The following is a 15,973-nucleotide window of genomic DNA, read 5'->3' as shown; positions in this document are numbered from 1 at the left end:
CTTATAATCCAAACAAGACAGATACAGGGCTTGAGTCTCTTCTTGGCCTAGCACTATTCAATATCTTTATCAATTATCTGGAAAAAAACGTTCCTGGTAGTTTGCAGATGACAAAAATTGGTGGAGTGGTAAAAGTTTAGGACAAGTGAGTTCTACTGAGCGATCTGGATCATGTGGTAAAATAACTTTACTGAATAGTAGCAAAAGTCAAGGTCATACAATTAGGAACCAGTAATACAGGTCACACTTTTAGGAGGCCTGTATTTTGGAAAGCAGCAACTCAAAATAACTTCAGGTTCAAGGTAACAATATGACTCAAGACATGATCACCTAGAGCAGTGCTGTGGTTAAGAGAACAGATGCAATCTTTCGACGTATAAGCAGTGGAATATCTAGTAAAAATAGGAAGATGTTTTCAGTACTGTATGCATCATTAGGAAGATAATTACTGGAATACTGTGCCAGTTCATTTTAAAAAAAGGATGTTGACAAATTGGAAAGGATTCAGGAAAGAGCGACAAGAATGATTCCAGGTCTAGATAACATGCTTTACAAGAAAAGACTAAAGTAGCTCAATCTATTTTAGTTTATCCAAGAGAAGGCTAAGAGGTGACTTGATCACAGTCTGTAAGTACTTGTATGATGAAAATATTTTGGATAGTAGAGGGCTCTTTAATCTAGCTGACAAAGGTATAACAAGATCCAGTGGCTGGAAGTTGAAGCTAGACAATTCGGATCAGAAATCAGGTGCACATTTTTTAAGTGAAGGTAATTAATCATTAGAACAATTTACCTGGAGTGTTTAGATTCTCTGTCACCTTTAATCAAGATTGGACATTTTTCTAAAAAGATATGTTCTAGAGTATACAACTAGAAGTTGTGGACTAGATACAGACATCACTTGGTGAAATTCTATGGTCTGCATTATGCAGGAGGTCAGACTACCTGATTATAATGGTCTGTTTTTGCCTTAAATACTTTGAATCTATAAATCCTCCTCTCACACAGGTTTTACAACAGTGTTACTCCATAAACTTCAATGGTCCTACTCATGATTTTTAGTGATGTAAGTGAAGGGAGAGTCAGGCCTATACAGCAGGCAAGACACAATGAGATTCCACATAAAGGAATGTCAGTAATTCTTTTTTAAGTCATTACTCCTATTAATTATTATTATTATTAACACTTCATTATTATCATCATGTTGGGGAAGAACAGATATTTTAATGGGGAATAGTTTATTAACTTCTTAAATAAATGAATAGCTGAAGAATATCAAGCTTCTCTTTCTGCTGGTATGTCAAGCATGCACTTGGTAGAGTAGTGTTTCTATCACCTTGTAGTTCACCAGACACGTAACTCAGACTTTTATTTTTAAACCAAAAATAAGTTTCATTTATTTGTCTCTTTCTTTCCTGTGTCAGTAATTCCCTCCTTAGGCTGCCTGAAAATGTCTGATGAACCCAAATCAAGCAACAAGAGCCATTTCCCCAAATCAATTATCCCCTGTGAAGCTTTCTCAGCACCAGAAATAATGGGTGGAAATTAGAGGCATTTTACCAACGATCAGCACTGACACCACATTGCCTTTATCTTTAGATGTACTCATGGGTACATGCTGTACTTGCTGACCTGGGAGACGTAATCTCATGGGAGTGGGTTAATGCTAACAAGCCTGGTCAAGAAGCTCTGGAAATGTGTCATAAGGCAACATTCTCTACCATGGCATAATACACAGAAATTAGACACAGGAAATCACTCAGATGCAATTAATCACTTCCATCCAGGTTCAAGCTTTCCTGTCTGCATGCATTGTCACCTGGGTCAAAGCAGATATACGAAACACACAACAGCCCTGGACAGCCCTGTGGGGCACTCAGAGAAACAGAATCACTGAAAACCACACAGAGAAAGAAAATGTAGAGGAGGTGTTTTGCTCTAAGGGCATGTCTACACTACCCGCTGGATCAGCGGGTAGCGATCAATCTATTGGGAATCGATTTATTGTGTATAGTGTAGATCCCGATTGCTCTCCCGTGGATTGCTGAACTCCAGCAGTGCGAAAGGCAGACGCAAAGTCAAGGGGGGAGTCATGGCCGTCAATCCAGTGCCATGAGGACACGAAGTAAGTAATTTTAATTCAATCTAAAATACGTCGACTTCGGCTACGCTATTCTCATAGCTGAAGTTGCGTATCTTAGATCGATCCCACCCCCCAGTGTAGAAGAGCCCTAAGAAAGAAACAAAGAAGAATTGATTGATTCAGCTGCTCAAATCCTTTTCTCGGCATCTCTTCCTCTTCCAGGACCAGCTCGCATCAACTATCTGGGGTTGGACACCTGCTGCTGGCCAGGCAGATTTCAGATGTAAGAAGGCATGCTCAGATTTAGCAGACAGAAGCAGACAGCCCTTTCTTAATCTACATAGCAGGAGCTGAAGGAAGGGGTACAACAATGATAGAACTGACACAACAACTGTCCCGGTGTTAGAACTTTCAGTCACTGGCTTTTATAACTGGATGAACTGTTTTGTGTGTGTGTGTTCACCCAAGAGCCAAAAGATGGTTGAGGAGCACCAGGGTTTGTGTAGGTTTCCAGGAACTCCATTGCACAGAAGTGTCAATATCAGATTTACCTTCTCTTCACCCCTCTGCCTTCCATCCTCTGGATATGAGACAGACATCAGAAAAACATGGCTGCTCTCAAAAGCCTATAAACAAGTTACTCTGATGTTTGGCAAGTTATACTTTCATCCACCTCAGGTGGGTAGAAGCCTGTTGAAAATTACAGAAAACATCTCCGAATGGAATCCCATTCTCTTACTAGAAATGGTAATGTGACCAGTTGAGGGAACATCACTGTCCTTTCTCTCACCTGCCATGACAGGTATAACAAATGATCAGTCCAAGTGTGTGTTTTGCATTCAGATATTGCCAGCTAGGGAGAAAAAAAAAAAAAAAAAAGACACTCCCTGCAGGGACCTCAATTATCCGACAATAGCAAGTTTGTCTTGAGATCTATTTGCTGTATCTGCTCCTGCAGAGAATGATGAATTTTCCAAACTTATGCTGCTTCTACTGTCGTACACAGGATGGATAGTGTACTGAATGCACTATTCTAGGACAATACCTATAGTACTGAATGATGATTTTCATTAGTTGGCTCTTTGGAAAATTTATGCTGGGTTTTCATAGTTAAAGTAGATTCAGTGGCTGGGAACCCTCCCATCATTATTGTCTTACAGCATTCTAGTGACGACAACTAATGCAATTTTCTCTGCAGTCTTGTTCCTGCCCAGCCCCACCCATCTCCATATTGCAGGTTTCTTTCCTCCATTGCTAACTGGTAGATTAACCGATAACAATGCTGCCATAAAAACTATTTTCTCCTTGTCTGCTGCAGACCCTGACACAAACACAAAAGTCTTGGATCCAGTGAATCCCATATCAATATGGGAATACTGAGAAAACTAAAGACTCCCTGACCCAAAGGGTTGATAATGTAAAGTAATCAATAGAGCAGCTCAGTGCCCTGCCCTACATTTCAGCAGGTGAGGTTTTTGTTAAAAATGAGGCATGCTGTGGCTACCCATAGGCTATGTGACCAAGGCTTCTTGTGGGTGTTTTTGGGGAATTTAAATAAGAAGTGACAATATAAGTTATTTACTTATGGTGAGTGATACACCTGCAATACAGCAGGGTTATGTATTAGCCTAGTTATGCTAATTAAAAAAAGCCACCCTGCTAATTTACCTGTCTGTGAAGTAATCAGAACTGCCTCTAACTAAAACATCAAGACAAGCTTCCTTCCTTAAAATGAGAGGAGTAAACTACCAGCAAACCCCTGCCCTCCTCCAGATACCACAGTTGCCTGAGCTGAAGCACTTCCCTTTGCAGCATGGATGCATAACAAAGCCAATCTGGTTTGTCCTGGCTCGTGATTTCTGAAGACGTGTTATTTTTGTGGGTCCACAACTTCTAACTGCTTCTGACAATTTGCTGATGTTTGCATTTTTATCTTGGATGTGTGTCTCTCTCTGCAACAGTGTCAGGAAAAGCCAAACATTTTGTTTTGTCACACAGGGAAAAGTTGGACTGCAAAGTTCTGGAATATTAGTCACAGCCTGGCTTGTTCTTCTCTTTTATGCATCTACTTGCTGCCAAGACCATTACATGGAAATGTGGCTTGAAAAAGTAGAGAATGTGATCTAGCTGTACTAAGGAGCAAATTCTGAGTTCAGGCACATCAGGGGAAATCCATGAAGTTATTATGGATTTGTCCTGGCAGGACACTTAGACCAGAATCTGGCACTTGGTATATAATCTAAAGGCCAAAGGATCACAGACATTTAAAAAAAAGTGTGGTTAAACAGACAGAGAATTACATTTTTTTCTGTCTGAAAGGGGCTTCCTGGTTGCACAGCTGAGCTTTCCCCTTTCCCCACTGACCTGTGCCTGGTGCTTTAAGCCATACTTTTCTGTGGCATCCCATTTCCTTCCATAGCAAGTAAGTGTGGGGGTTCATTAAAAAATTATTCCACTGCAGAACCAAGCAAGAGTAAGGTGATATCAGAGAGGGTATCTCCATCCCTGTTGAGATACAAGAACCTTTTCATCAAGGCTTGGGGTATCTGTTGTGACTCCTACCATGGGTCATCAGCAGGGAACTGGGACCTTAACCACTAGAAGTATGCGCTCCAAGCATTTGAGCTAAAGAAGTAACTTGATTAGCTGCTAGCAACAGTAGGCGCTTAGTCTCTTATGTGGACCAGATACTAGTGTGGAACACACAGCACATAATATATTGGCTGGGAAGGGGGTTACACTTCCATCATGTCCCAAAACCTCAGTAGCACTAGCTCCTCTCCAACATCTACTTCCACTCATTCCACAGTTCTCCTGATCCACAGAACCCACATTTGGCAGGCAGTTGTCTCTACTATGCATGTGTATAGCTCCTGTAGACATGATGGGAATGGGCTCCATGGAGAATGTTGTGACCTGTTTTTCCAATGAGGCTTAACCCAGCCTTTTCTCGTGTGTGTGCAGCTTTACATACCTGCACTCACAATTTATGTGCACTATCATCTCTGTGTGCAGGGCCTGATCCAAAGCCCATAGAATCCTAGAATGCAGAGCTGGAAGGGACTTCAAGAGGCCACTTGGCCCTGCCTCAGTGCATGGGGTTGAACTAAGTATAGCTAGACCATAACTGACAGGTGTTATCTTTAAAATCTCCAATGATGGGGATTCCACAACCTCCCTTGAAGCCTATTCCACACTTAACTATGCTTATAGTTAGACCGTTTTTCCTAACATTGAACTGAAATCTCCCTTGCTGCAGATGAACCCTATTATTTCTTGTCCTACCTTCAGTGGACCTGGAAAACAAGGGTAGTTACAAAGAGGACGGTGATCAATTAACATATTTAAAGACATTTTTCAGGGCCTCCCTTAGTCTCCTTTTCTCAAGATTAAACATTCCCAGTTTTTTTTAACCTCTCTCATAGGTCAGGTTTTCTAAATCTTATCATTTTTGTTGCACTTCTCTGGACAGTCTCCAGTTTATTGACATCTTTTTTAAAGTGGCACCCAAAACTGGAGACAGTACTCGAACTGTGGCCTCACCAGTACCAAGCAGAGCATAATGATTACCTCCTGTGTCTTACATTGGAGTCATGCACCGTTACTGCCTAGTCAATAATTCCCCATTTTATATTTGCACATTTGATTTTCCCTTCTAAATGAGGTGTAGTACTTTGCACTTGTCATTATTTAATGTCATCTTGAAGTCAGTGGGAGTCTCTCTCTTGACTTAGTGGGCTTTGGATCAGGTCCCCAGTGAGTGCAGGTTCTAGATGTTACATGTTCAAATACCACACGACACCAAACGTGGTCAAATGAGCTTGTGCGTGAAAACTCTTTTGCCTGTATACATGTGAAGTAATGGATTTAAATCCCCTGCACTGAGGCAACTGTGCACAAAAGTGCACACAGATTCCAGATGGCACTAAACTCTGTGCGCACAAGTGAGAGCTCTATTTTGAATGAGTAATGTCTACCTCTCATCTATTGATGCACCCTTCAAACGAACATCTTCACGCAACATCTTAAGAGCAACTCCATAAATAGCCCTTTTGTGTTAACAGTTTTGTAGCATGATGGAAGTTTTAATTGTAGGTAGCCTTAGATAAGCCCCCATTGGAATTACACACCTCAGCACAACCTTACAGGCATGGAGAACATAAATGTATTTTTTAAATCATCGTTATTGTTTAACTTTATGAAAAACACCAGAAGGCATCTCCAAAAACCATTTCCCCCTCTTACCTTATTGTTTGCAAGGTACAGGTAATTCAGGTTCTCCAGCTGTTCAAATGCCTCCTCTGGAAGCCCTTCAAACAACAGGAATGATTTACAGTCAACACCCTTTGTGAATGAGAATGCTAGAGGGACTTTTTGTCTCCCAAAGGATATCTATAATGAAAGTTTTAAATATTTTTCAGAAACAACCTGACTCATGCTTTTTTGTTGTTTCATTTTCTATAATTATAAAGGCTATAGAAATTCGTAAAAAGCTCTAGCTGAACAAAGCACATTGTTTAGCCTGTAGTAATGAGTGTGATGATCAGAAGATGTAAAGGAGTGCACCAGATTTAAGGTCGCTTGCTGTGGTATATATATTACTAACTGCACAGAGGATCCATGCTGCCTGGGAAGAAAGGACAGGAATCAGATGTGGATTTTCTTCCCTCCTCTGCATCTCTCCACCTTTTGGTTTTTTGGTTAATTTCTTTTTATCAACTTGTAGAAAATTCTTCTCATAAGGACATAGTCTGTATCAAAGCATATTTGAAACTTACAGCTCAATCATGCACTCACTGAAGTTAATAGAAGAAGTTTCTCTATTAACTGAAAAGGGAACAAGACCAGGTCCTGAATCTATTATTTTTGTTTTGCTGTGCATTATCGATGTACAATGGTCCTGTGCTTCCAATCAAGTCTACTTGTACCCCCTGAAATAGGAGGCTGCTCCTGTTATCCATACGAGTAGTAGGGTGCACCTCATAGACAGGGTCACACCTGAGTGTGTTGACAGCAGTACCATTTCTGAATCACACACCTTCCCCCTTTATCATCATGTGGCTCTTCCCCAGCCTCTCTCTTCTTCCCCTTTCAGAATCTGGCCTTTTCCTTATTAACTAAATAGCAATGTTCTATAGAATCATAGAATATCAGGGCTAGAAGGGACCTCAGGAGGTCATCTAGGCCACCCCCCTGCTCAAAGCAGGACCAATCCCCAGACAGATTTTTGCCCCAGATTCCTAAATGGCCCCCTCAGGGATTGAGCTCACAACTCTGGATGTAGTAGGTCAATGCTCAAACCACTGAGCTATCCCTCCTCCCATACCCAGTGCTTGACTTATCCAGCAAAACTTGCCTGAAGCAATCAAAGTGGATTGACAGAAAGGGTGGGAGTGGTGTTATTTTTAATGCATATGGTTTGGGTTCCAAAGGTTTTGAGTAATTTAGACATCAAATTAACTGAATTGAACTGAAGGAGTGAATTAAGAAGCAGGCTCTGTCATAGGAAATTTGTTCAGCATGCAGATATTTCTGGATCCAATTTGTATTGCACTGATGCGCTCTAAAGGGACTGGAGGGAGCTTCCTGGACAAGCGTGCACTATGCCACAATACACAATATAGCTGCCCTGTCTCTTCCTTTGGTACAAGGACGACTGCATTTTTATGCACTGAGGATTATTTTTCAGATGATGAAGTGCCTCCACGTCTTGTGTGCTGGCCAAAGGAGTGACACTGATTAGCCAACCGTTCTAATCATTAACATTTGAGCACAGACACCATTCCTCACGCCTTCCGTGACCACTGACTGGCTTGTTGCATAGACTCATGTTGCAGTGCTCCTCAGTGGCTCTCGATACTTTGATGCTTGGCTTTTCCAGCTTACCTTTCGAAGTGAGCCTGTTGTTCTGTAAATTGAGAGTTTCTAGTCTGTAAAGACGTGCAAGCTCTTCTGGAAAGATTTCTTCTATCTGGTTATTCTAAGGAAAGGGAGAATAGGAATCATCGGCTAAGTAATCACAGAAGGACCCTAGCTCTGAACTTCTGGAAAGTTTGGATCTGGATCTGAATGTCAAAAATAGACCCCTGGCTATAAAAGGCCAAACTCAGATCCCGAATCTGACAAACCCAAAGTTAGCAGAGTTTGAAATCTTCCAAAGCCAAATTCTGCAGCTTGGAATTATCCCTAGAAATATCTAGGTCCTGTACTTTATGGGGAACAGGTTCTAGTAAAGCCTATAATGCCCTCAGCCAGAGGCAAACCCTCTGAACAGCTGGCAGGTAATTAAAGCACAGCTTTACTCTGAAAAAGGACTATACAAGACTGGCATAGTGGGGTCCCAGGTTTATTTTCTGTCAGTGATCTTATTTTATTAAATCAAACGTGATTGGTACAATGAAATATTTTTTTCTAACTGCAAACTCATCATGAGATCTGAAAGTCAAGCTGAGTTCTAGTTCAGACATGCCACTCCTAATAAAAAATCTGCCATCAGACTTTACTTAACAATTCTTTGATAGTGCACAAGGCTGAATAGTGTTCATATTAGTATTATGCATGTATATTATGGTAGCATCTAGAGGCTTCAACCAGGTCAGGGGCTAAGAGCTATATATAGAAAATTACAGCCTCTTCTCCAAAGAGCTTACAGCATGGAATCCTGTCCAGCCTCCCATAGCCCGTCTAGTGGTCTAACAGGAGTTAAACTTTTGTTTTGACAGTAAAATAACTCTAACTGGAACACACCTGGAGCAGATCTGTTGAGTAATAAGGTGTCATTTTACATCACAACTTTTTTGACTACAGCTGTGCATTGATTGACAACTCTGCATTTTCCATTGCAAAACTATGCACTCTATCAATTTATCAAATGTGATAAATACCAAAAAAACACTAATTAGGGACCACAGGACACATTCTATACAAGTGGGAATCTGCAGTCATTGCATTGACTGTGGAGTTATTTTGGATTCACACTGCTTTAACTAAGAGCACAATCTGGCTAACGTACTCCAGTAAAAAAGAATAATTATCAATGCATTCCACTGGTCTGGCACTACAACATTTCAAAACTTATGAATGAATAACAATCAACACTTGATCAAATGCTTGCCTGACGAGGGAGCAAAACACAGCACCACTGTGGCAAGCAAGGAACGAGAAGGGCTTAATTTTAAGGACTTTCAGTGAGACTTGATAAACACCAGCATTAATTATCTTGTCTTGAACACAACTGCCCTTCTCTACCAGAGGCCTCAGACAATGGATCAAAGGGAAGAAAAATATGTCTTTAATTAAATCGCAACTTACTGAACTTCTGCAAAAAACCCTGCTTGGCAAATGAAGCTACTGACAGCACATTGTGAGTTGATTCTTCTAAGGACCTGTCTACATGGGAAAGTTAGACTTGTATAAAAAGGCATTAATTTAAACCAGTATAGTTAGAGTAGTATAATCCCCCAGGAGAGCACTCTAACATCAGCTCCAGGGCCTTTATTACATTTAGTTTGTGTCACTTGGGAAGAAGTTTAAGATTAAAAAAAAAAGCAAAAAAAAAAGCCACCCTCCAGAATGAGAGTCCACACAGAGAGTTATGCTAGTAACACTTCCCCACGTAGACAAAGACCCAAGAAGTTTAGAACATATTTCCTCACACACACATACCCTTGCCCTGAACAGCCACTCAGCTTCAATAAACATAACCATTATTTAGGGAAGTGAGCTTATTATGCCTACAACCTTCTATTTAAAAACAGCCCACCAGGATCATCTTGCTGAACTTGACCTGGATGAGGTCAGCACCAGCTGAGTGCAAAGGCCTCATCTATCGAATTCCCACCCTGTGGGTTCCCAATGAGGTTGCAAGATGGCTGTTTTCAGCCCTTGTAAGTTCTTCTCGTTTGGGTGATTTTGCTCATCATGACCATTTAATTTCCCATGTTTCTGTATAGATGGGGATCTGAGGGGATGTTTGGCACTGGGGGTAGAGGAATGCAGCTGGGCCAATGGATCCTGATTATGATATTTCAATTAATAAGGGATACCAGGAAACTTCTTGGCAGCTGCTGCAGTTACACCAGAGAAGAATTAACCCCAGGTTTTCCAAAGGAAGAGCAGAATTAAGAATTGTTATACACTGAAGGCTCTTATTTGGAGGAAAAATTCACCTCTGAGCCATAAGGACGGTCTCAACTTTGATCATTTGCTCCCCTTACACACTCAGATCTCGAGGAGGACTAATACTAGAGTGAAAGTTCTCCCATACCTGTCTGAGAGGGAAAAAAACATTTTAAAATAAACCAATATAAAAGTTCAACGTAATTAATATTTTTCAGGCACAGAATCTTTCTGCTGATCAGATCACTGACCTCTGAGCCAGGAGGGTGAAAGAAGAAACAGGAAGGACAGTGAGGGAAAATCAGAGAGCCAGAGATGCAAGCAGCCTTGGAGCTAGGGGTAGGAAATCTGGGGACTAGTCCATGGGCTGCCAGAGCACAGTGTGGCCCCACCCTCGCCATCAGGGTTGCTCTACCTTGTGCTCCCCACTGTCTTAGACCACATGGGCCTTATAGCAGTGAGCAACAGCTGAGGGTAGAGATGCCTGCCACCCATCTTCTCTACCCTCAGCCAGTCCCAGCACACCCCAGCTCTGAGTCAGGCGGATAGGCCCCCTGCACTGGTGCTATTCAACGGAGCCATGGGACAGCGCTCAATCAGGCCTGCTGCTTTGGTGAACAATCCTGTTGTGTTTTATTTTACCTGCAAGGAAAGGTGGTTTGTTGACTCTGGTAAATCTATAGGAAATTCTTTCAGATCGATCCCTCCACAATCCACAACTCCTTCTTGGGTGCAGGTGCAGTCTCTAGGGCAGTCTGGAGCCAGGAAATTAGGGTCTGGATTCAGTAATTTGGATGAATTTTCCAGAAACTCATTGTCTTCCTCATTGTGACCATGGATCATGTTGTAGCTAAATACCAAAAGCCACAGCACCAGCAGGGATCTGCTGCTTGGAAGCATTTCCACTGAAACCAAACAAACATCACGGTAAGTCTGGAGTTAGTATTTTTGCAGGCTAAGTACTATTTCTGTTTTAAAGCCCAACACAAATTGTAAGTGGAAGGTAAAGGACCTAATCACATGGGGTTGACTGCCACGTAGGAGGCGATTTAAACCGTAGAAGTCACACCAAATAGCAGTATGGGTCTAATTGCTGTGCGGGCAACCAAACTAACTTCTCAGCATCAATGTTGTCAGCCCCACAGATTCAGAAATCCTGAGTCAGCCTCCCAACAATAAAGCAATTGGCAAAAAATCATGAGATTTTTTTTAATAAAGTTTATATTGTGCTTTTCTCTTTTCTTTTCACTCCTAAATTGGTTAAAGTGATTTTGGCTCCCATTGCAGGAGCTCTCACCCCAACATCTGCCTGTCCCCCTGCCCAGCAATTAATTCTGCCCCCTCAACTCCCCATCAGCATTGCCTCTTCAGCTTCACTTCTGCTCCTTCTGCAGCTCCTAGACTCTTTCACCTCCCTCAGCCAGGCCTGACAAGGACCTGCAGCAGGATTCCCTTTTCCCCTTGCCAGGCTAGGGCTGGGAACAGCTCCAGGAGTTTTTTACCCCCCATTGTCCCTTCCCAGTCTAGGAGGGAAGGAGAGGAGCTGTCCCTTTGCTTACGAGAAGAGAGGGAGGGAGCAGAGCTGCCCTGAGGTCTTTCTGCTTCCTTCCTCCCCCACTCTCCTGTTGAGAGAGGTGTCAGGTTGCAAGGAAGGGAGGTAGAGAGAACTCAGCCTGCATCCTGCAACAACCCTGATTGGCTGGCTTTCCCCAGGAGCCAGCGAAGCAAGCAAAGCAGCCAATCCGAAGGAGGTTCCCTCCTCCAGACAAAGCTAAAATTCAGGAATGGACTTGAGTTTCTCACATCATTACTGGACTGACTCCGGGCCTGGTGGAAACTGAGATTGGCAAGACTGCAGCATATTTCAATTAGCCAACCCAGCTGTGGAAACCCTCAACCTGTCTGTATTATTGCCAGATGGCATTATGCCAGTTCACATTTAATTTGTTCCTCATAATGGTTTGCCACAGAGCCTAGCAGATCTGCCCTTTCAAGCACACAGAAGTATCTGGGTAAAGTAAGAATTCTGCAGTAAGTGCATAAAAGAGGCTAAAGGACCAGGGGTGCAGAGGGTGGCTATTAAGAGCTTCATCTAAAGAGGATGCCCTATGCAGTGCACAAGGCATTTTATTGGTCCTGCAGAACTTGGAAGTATGCTACATATTCTTGAGCACCACCTGCTGGACTTCATTCACTATTTACGCATAACACAGCAATCTCACTTACAGAGCAGTGACACTGCTGATTCAACAGAGAACTCTTCATAGATACTGACCCACTGTCCCCTCCTATTTGTGATCACATATTATCCCTGTGATGATTGTAGTAGGTGTCATATGGAACATTAGGGAAGTATTTCATCTGTTCAGCTAAGTTACATAAGAACGGCCATACTGGGTCAGACCAAAGGTCCATCTAGCCCAGTATCCTGTCTTCCGACAGTGGCCAATGCCAGGTGCCTGAGAGAATGAGAAGAACCCGTAATCATCAAGTGATCCATCCCGTTGCCCATTCCCAACTTCTGGCAAACAGAAGCTAGGGCCACCATCCGTGCCCATCCTGGCTAATAGCCATTGATGGACCCATCCCTCCATGAATTTCCTAGTTCTTTTGTGAACGCCATTATGATCCTGGCCTTTGCAACATCCTCTGGCAAAGAGTTCCACAGGTTGACTGTGCGTTGTGTGAAGAATTACTTCCTTTTGTTTGTTTTAAACCTGCTGCCTATTAATTTCATTTGGTGACCCCTAGTTCTTGTGTTATGAGGAGTAAATAACACTTCCTTATTTACTTTCTCCACACCAGTCATGATTTTATAGACCTCTATCATATCCCCACCTTAGCTGTCTTTTCCAGGCTGAAGAGTCCAAATCTTATTAATCTCTCCTCATACGGAAGCTGTTCCATGCCCCTAATCGGTTTTGTGGCCCTTTACTGAACCTTTTCCAATTCCAATAGATCTTTTTTGAGATGGGGAGACCACATCTGCACGCAGTATTCAAGCTGTAGGCATACCATGGATTTATATAGAGGCAATATGATATTTTCTGTCTTATTGTCTGTCCCTTTCTTAATGATTCCCAGCATTGTTTGCTTTTTTGACTGCTGCTGCACATTGAGTGGATGTTTTCAGACAACTATCCACAATGACTCCAAGATCTCTTTCTTGAGTGGTAACAGCTAATTTAGACCCCACCATTTTCTCTGTATGACCCACATAACCATAGTATCTGAGTACCTCACGGTCTTTATTTTTATCCTTACAGTGCCCCAATGAGCTAGAACCCTGGTGTTATCCCCATAGGGGGAATTAAGGCACAGAGAGACTTGCACAAGGTTACACAGAAGTTTGTGACAAAGCTGGGACTTGAGCCTTGACTCCCCAGCCCCAGATTAACACCCTAACCACTAGCTCATCTTTACTCTCCCTTTATGTATTTTCAGTTTCTTTTAAAGCAGTTTAGGAGCTGGAAACAAGGAGAGGAATAAAGACCATGTGACGAGGCAGTGCCATACCGGCTACAGTTTGAGAACCACAGCATTATTGTTTCAACTTGTCTCAAGAATGGATACCCTGGGGCCCCTGTGGGTGCAGGCATAGTAGCATCAGCTGAACTAGCCCTGGCTAGTTAAGTAAGTTATTCCCTTTCTCAAACTAAGAAATGCCAGGTCCCAGGGGAGATTTATATATGAAGTTATGCAATGTTATTCTTATGTAACTGCTGATCATAATGTTCCACAAAGTTTTGCATATGGAAATAAATTCCCATCATTACACACTACCCTGGTTAATGTAAACAAGGTGTGCTAGAAAATAGTGACTCATGCTGTCAGGATGGCCCTACACTACATCTGTTTTATATGCATTGAACAGTAACGAAATCTTGAGCTATTGCAGTAAAATATGGTCTGGACCGTCTACTGATTTTGGAGAGCAACATTTATCTGAACCTTAGAGCCTTGGCTATTATTCAACCTCTATCTTTCTGGCTGCAAGTTAGAATAATCTAAACAGAAGTTAAATATCTGCAGAATCAGCCAGCTGGCCCAGGCCCAGCTCCTTTTCATTCTTAGCACATCTTAGGTTTCATAGATGATGACTTGCGGTAAGAGCTGGTAGTGGCTTTTATTTTATCCTTTCTTCTTTTTTTAATCCTGCAGAGGATTCAGCATTGGAGACAACGTGATCTAGGGTCTACTGCATGTGCCAGCCAGTTCCAAACAGGAGAGGTCATGGAACAGCTAGCTCGTATTGATACTGCTCCTTCAAGATCCAAACATGATTGGTTGTCGCCCTTAATATGACATAATTACCCCATTCGGCTCTGACAATCAATGCTTCTCTTTTGAGTTCTGAAACAAGAATCTCTCAGAGCCAGGTTTTCAGATGGTGTGAACTGGGAGATCAGCTGTTTTCGAGCAAGTGAGAATCTGGCCCTCAAGATGCATTGAGGTTGTCTCTGTTGCAATTAAACACCCATGGCTGGCCCGGGTGAGCTGTCTAAAGATCTATCTATGCTGAAATTAAACACCTGCAGCTCTGCCACTGGCTCCAGTTCAGCTGACTTGAGCTTGTGGGGCTCAGGCTCTGGGGCTATGAAACTGAAGTGTAGGCCTTTGGGCTCAGGCTGGAGCCTGAACTCTGGGCACCTCCTCCCTTACAGGGTCCTAGACTCTGAGCTCCAGCCTGAGCCTATATGTCTACATCAGAATTTTACAGCAAGCATGAAGCAACTAACACAGGCCAGCCCCAGATGTTTAATTCCTGTGTATGTCTTTGTTTTTACAAAACTTTAGACACTCCAGAAGTAACTGGGCCAGCTTTCTGTTGCCAGTTATATTGGTGTAAATCTCAAGTAAATTCGTGGATTTGAATGGAGTTACTCTAGATGTCCACTTGCATGAGATCAAAATGTAGTGCAGTGCGGCAGATAGAACTCTATTTAGTACCAGACCTGACCTCAAAAACCTGACACAGCTAATTAGTTTACTGCAATCCATCTTTGTTACACAATCTTGACTGATGTCTTTTGAAAGCATTGAAAAGCTAGAAAACTACAATTTCTGGGTTTTTTAAATCATATATTGATTTGTTCTTATAGCTGATGACAAAAATGACTAATTAAAATATTTTAAATATCAACCAGAGGCAGCCCTGATGTAACTACATTTAAGTCAATGTAGTAGAACCAACTTATACCGGGTCTATAGTTGAGCTGACTGTTTTTGGACTAAAACGAGTGCTTTTTGACACTTTTACATAGACAGCAGTTGACTAAAGCGAGGCGAGAGTGTAAAATCTGGCATCATGTTCTAATAGGTGAGAGGAAGTCTCACACTGCTGTCATCAATATGTCCTTTTCTGCTACAATACCTTTGCAGTGATAGTTGCTATGGTGCCACGGAGTGACACTTTGGATAAGGAACATCTGTTTGCTTCCAGAGTTCAGGAAGTAAATATGGGCATGGATTTTGATTTCTCTTAGTTCAAAGAAAGCTTGAAGAGACGAACTCTGTTAAGATCACTAAGAGCATAATCCATTAGTTTGCTAAGGGCCTGATCCAAAGCCCATTGAAGTCAATGGAAAGACCTCAGTGAACTTTGGATCAGGCCCTGTGCTTCAGAACAAAATTGCAAATTGTATTGAAAGTCAGTACAGGGTTTCTTCTGGGTTGTGGCTACACCTCCTGATTTCATTGCACTGTCCCATACAGAACCAAAATTTACTCCATCACATTGCAGCTACCATCATCCACTGCAGTACCAGCAGC

The 15,973-nt window shown here is 42.2% G+C and overlaps 1 protein-coding gene across 4 annotated transcripts in view; it reads right to left on the bottom strand.

Annotated features, from left to right (window-relative positions):
- Positions 1–15,973, bottom strand: part of PODN (podocan) — a 39,343-nt gene that overhangs the window by 20,088 nt on the left and 3,282 nt on the right. For all 4 annotated transcript variants that reach the window (XM_032768448.2, XM_032768449.2, XM_032768451.2 and 1 more), the window contains 3 exons: positions 10,844–11,106; positions 7,970–8,063; positions 6,329–6,393 (listed from right to left, as the gene is read on the bottom strand). In XM_032768448.2, coding sequence (XP_032624339.1) covers positions 6,329–6,393; positions 7,970–8,063; positions 10,844–11,106 — 422 coding nt within the window. The remainder of the gene's footprint in view (positions 1–6,328; positions 6,394–7,969; positions 8,064–10,843; positions 11,107–15,973) is intronic.

The sequence above is a fragment of the Chelonoidis abingdonii genome, chromosome 7 (genome assembly GCF_003597395.2).
Source record: "Chelonoidis abingdonii isolate Lonesome George chromosome 7, CheloAbing_2.0, whole genome shotgun sequence".
In the NCBI taxonomy this organism is placed as follows: Eukaryota; Metazoa; Chordata; order Testudines; family Testudinidae; genus Chelonoidis; species Chelonoidis abingdonii.
The sequence above is the reverse complement of the archived record's forward strand: the minus strand, read 5'-3'. Positions and strand labels throughout refer to the sequence as shown.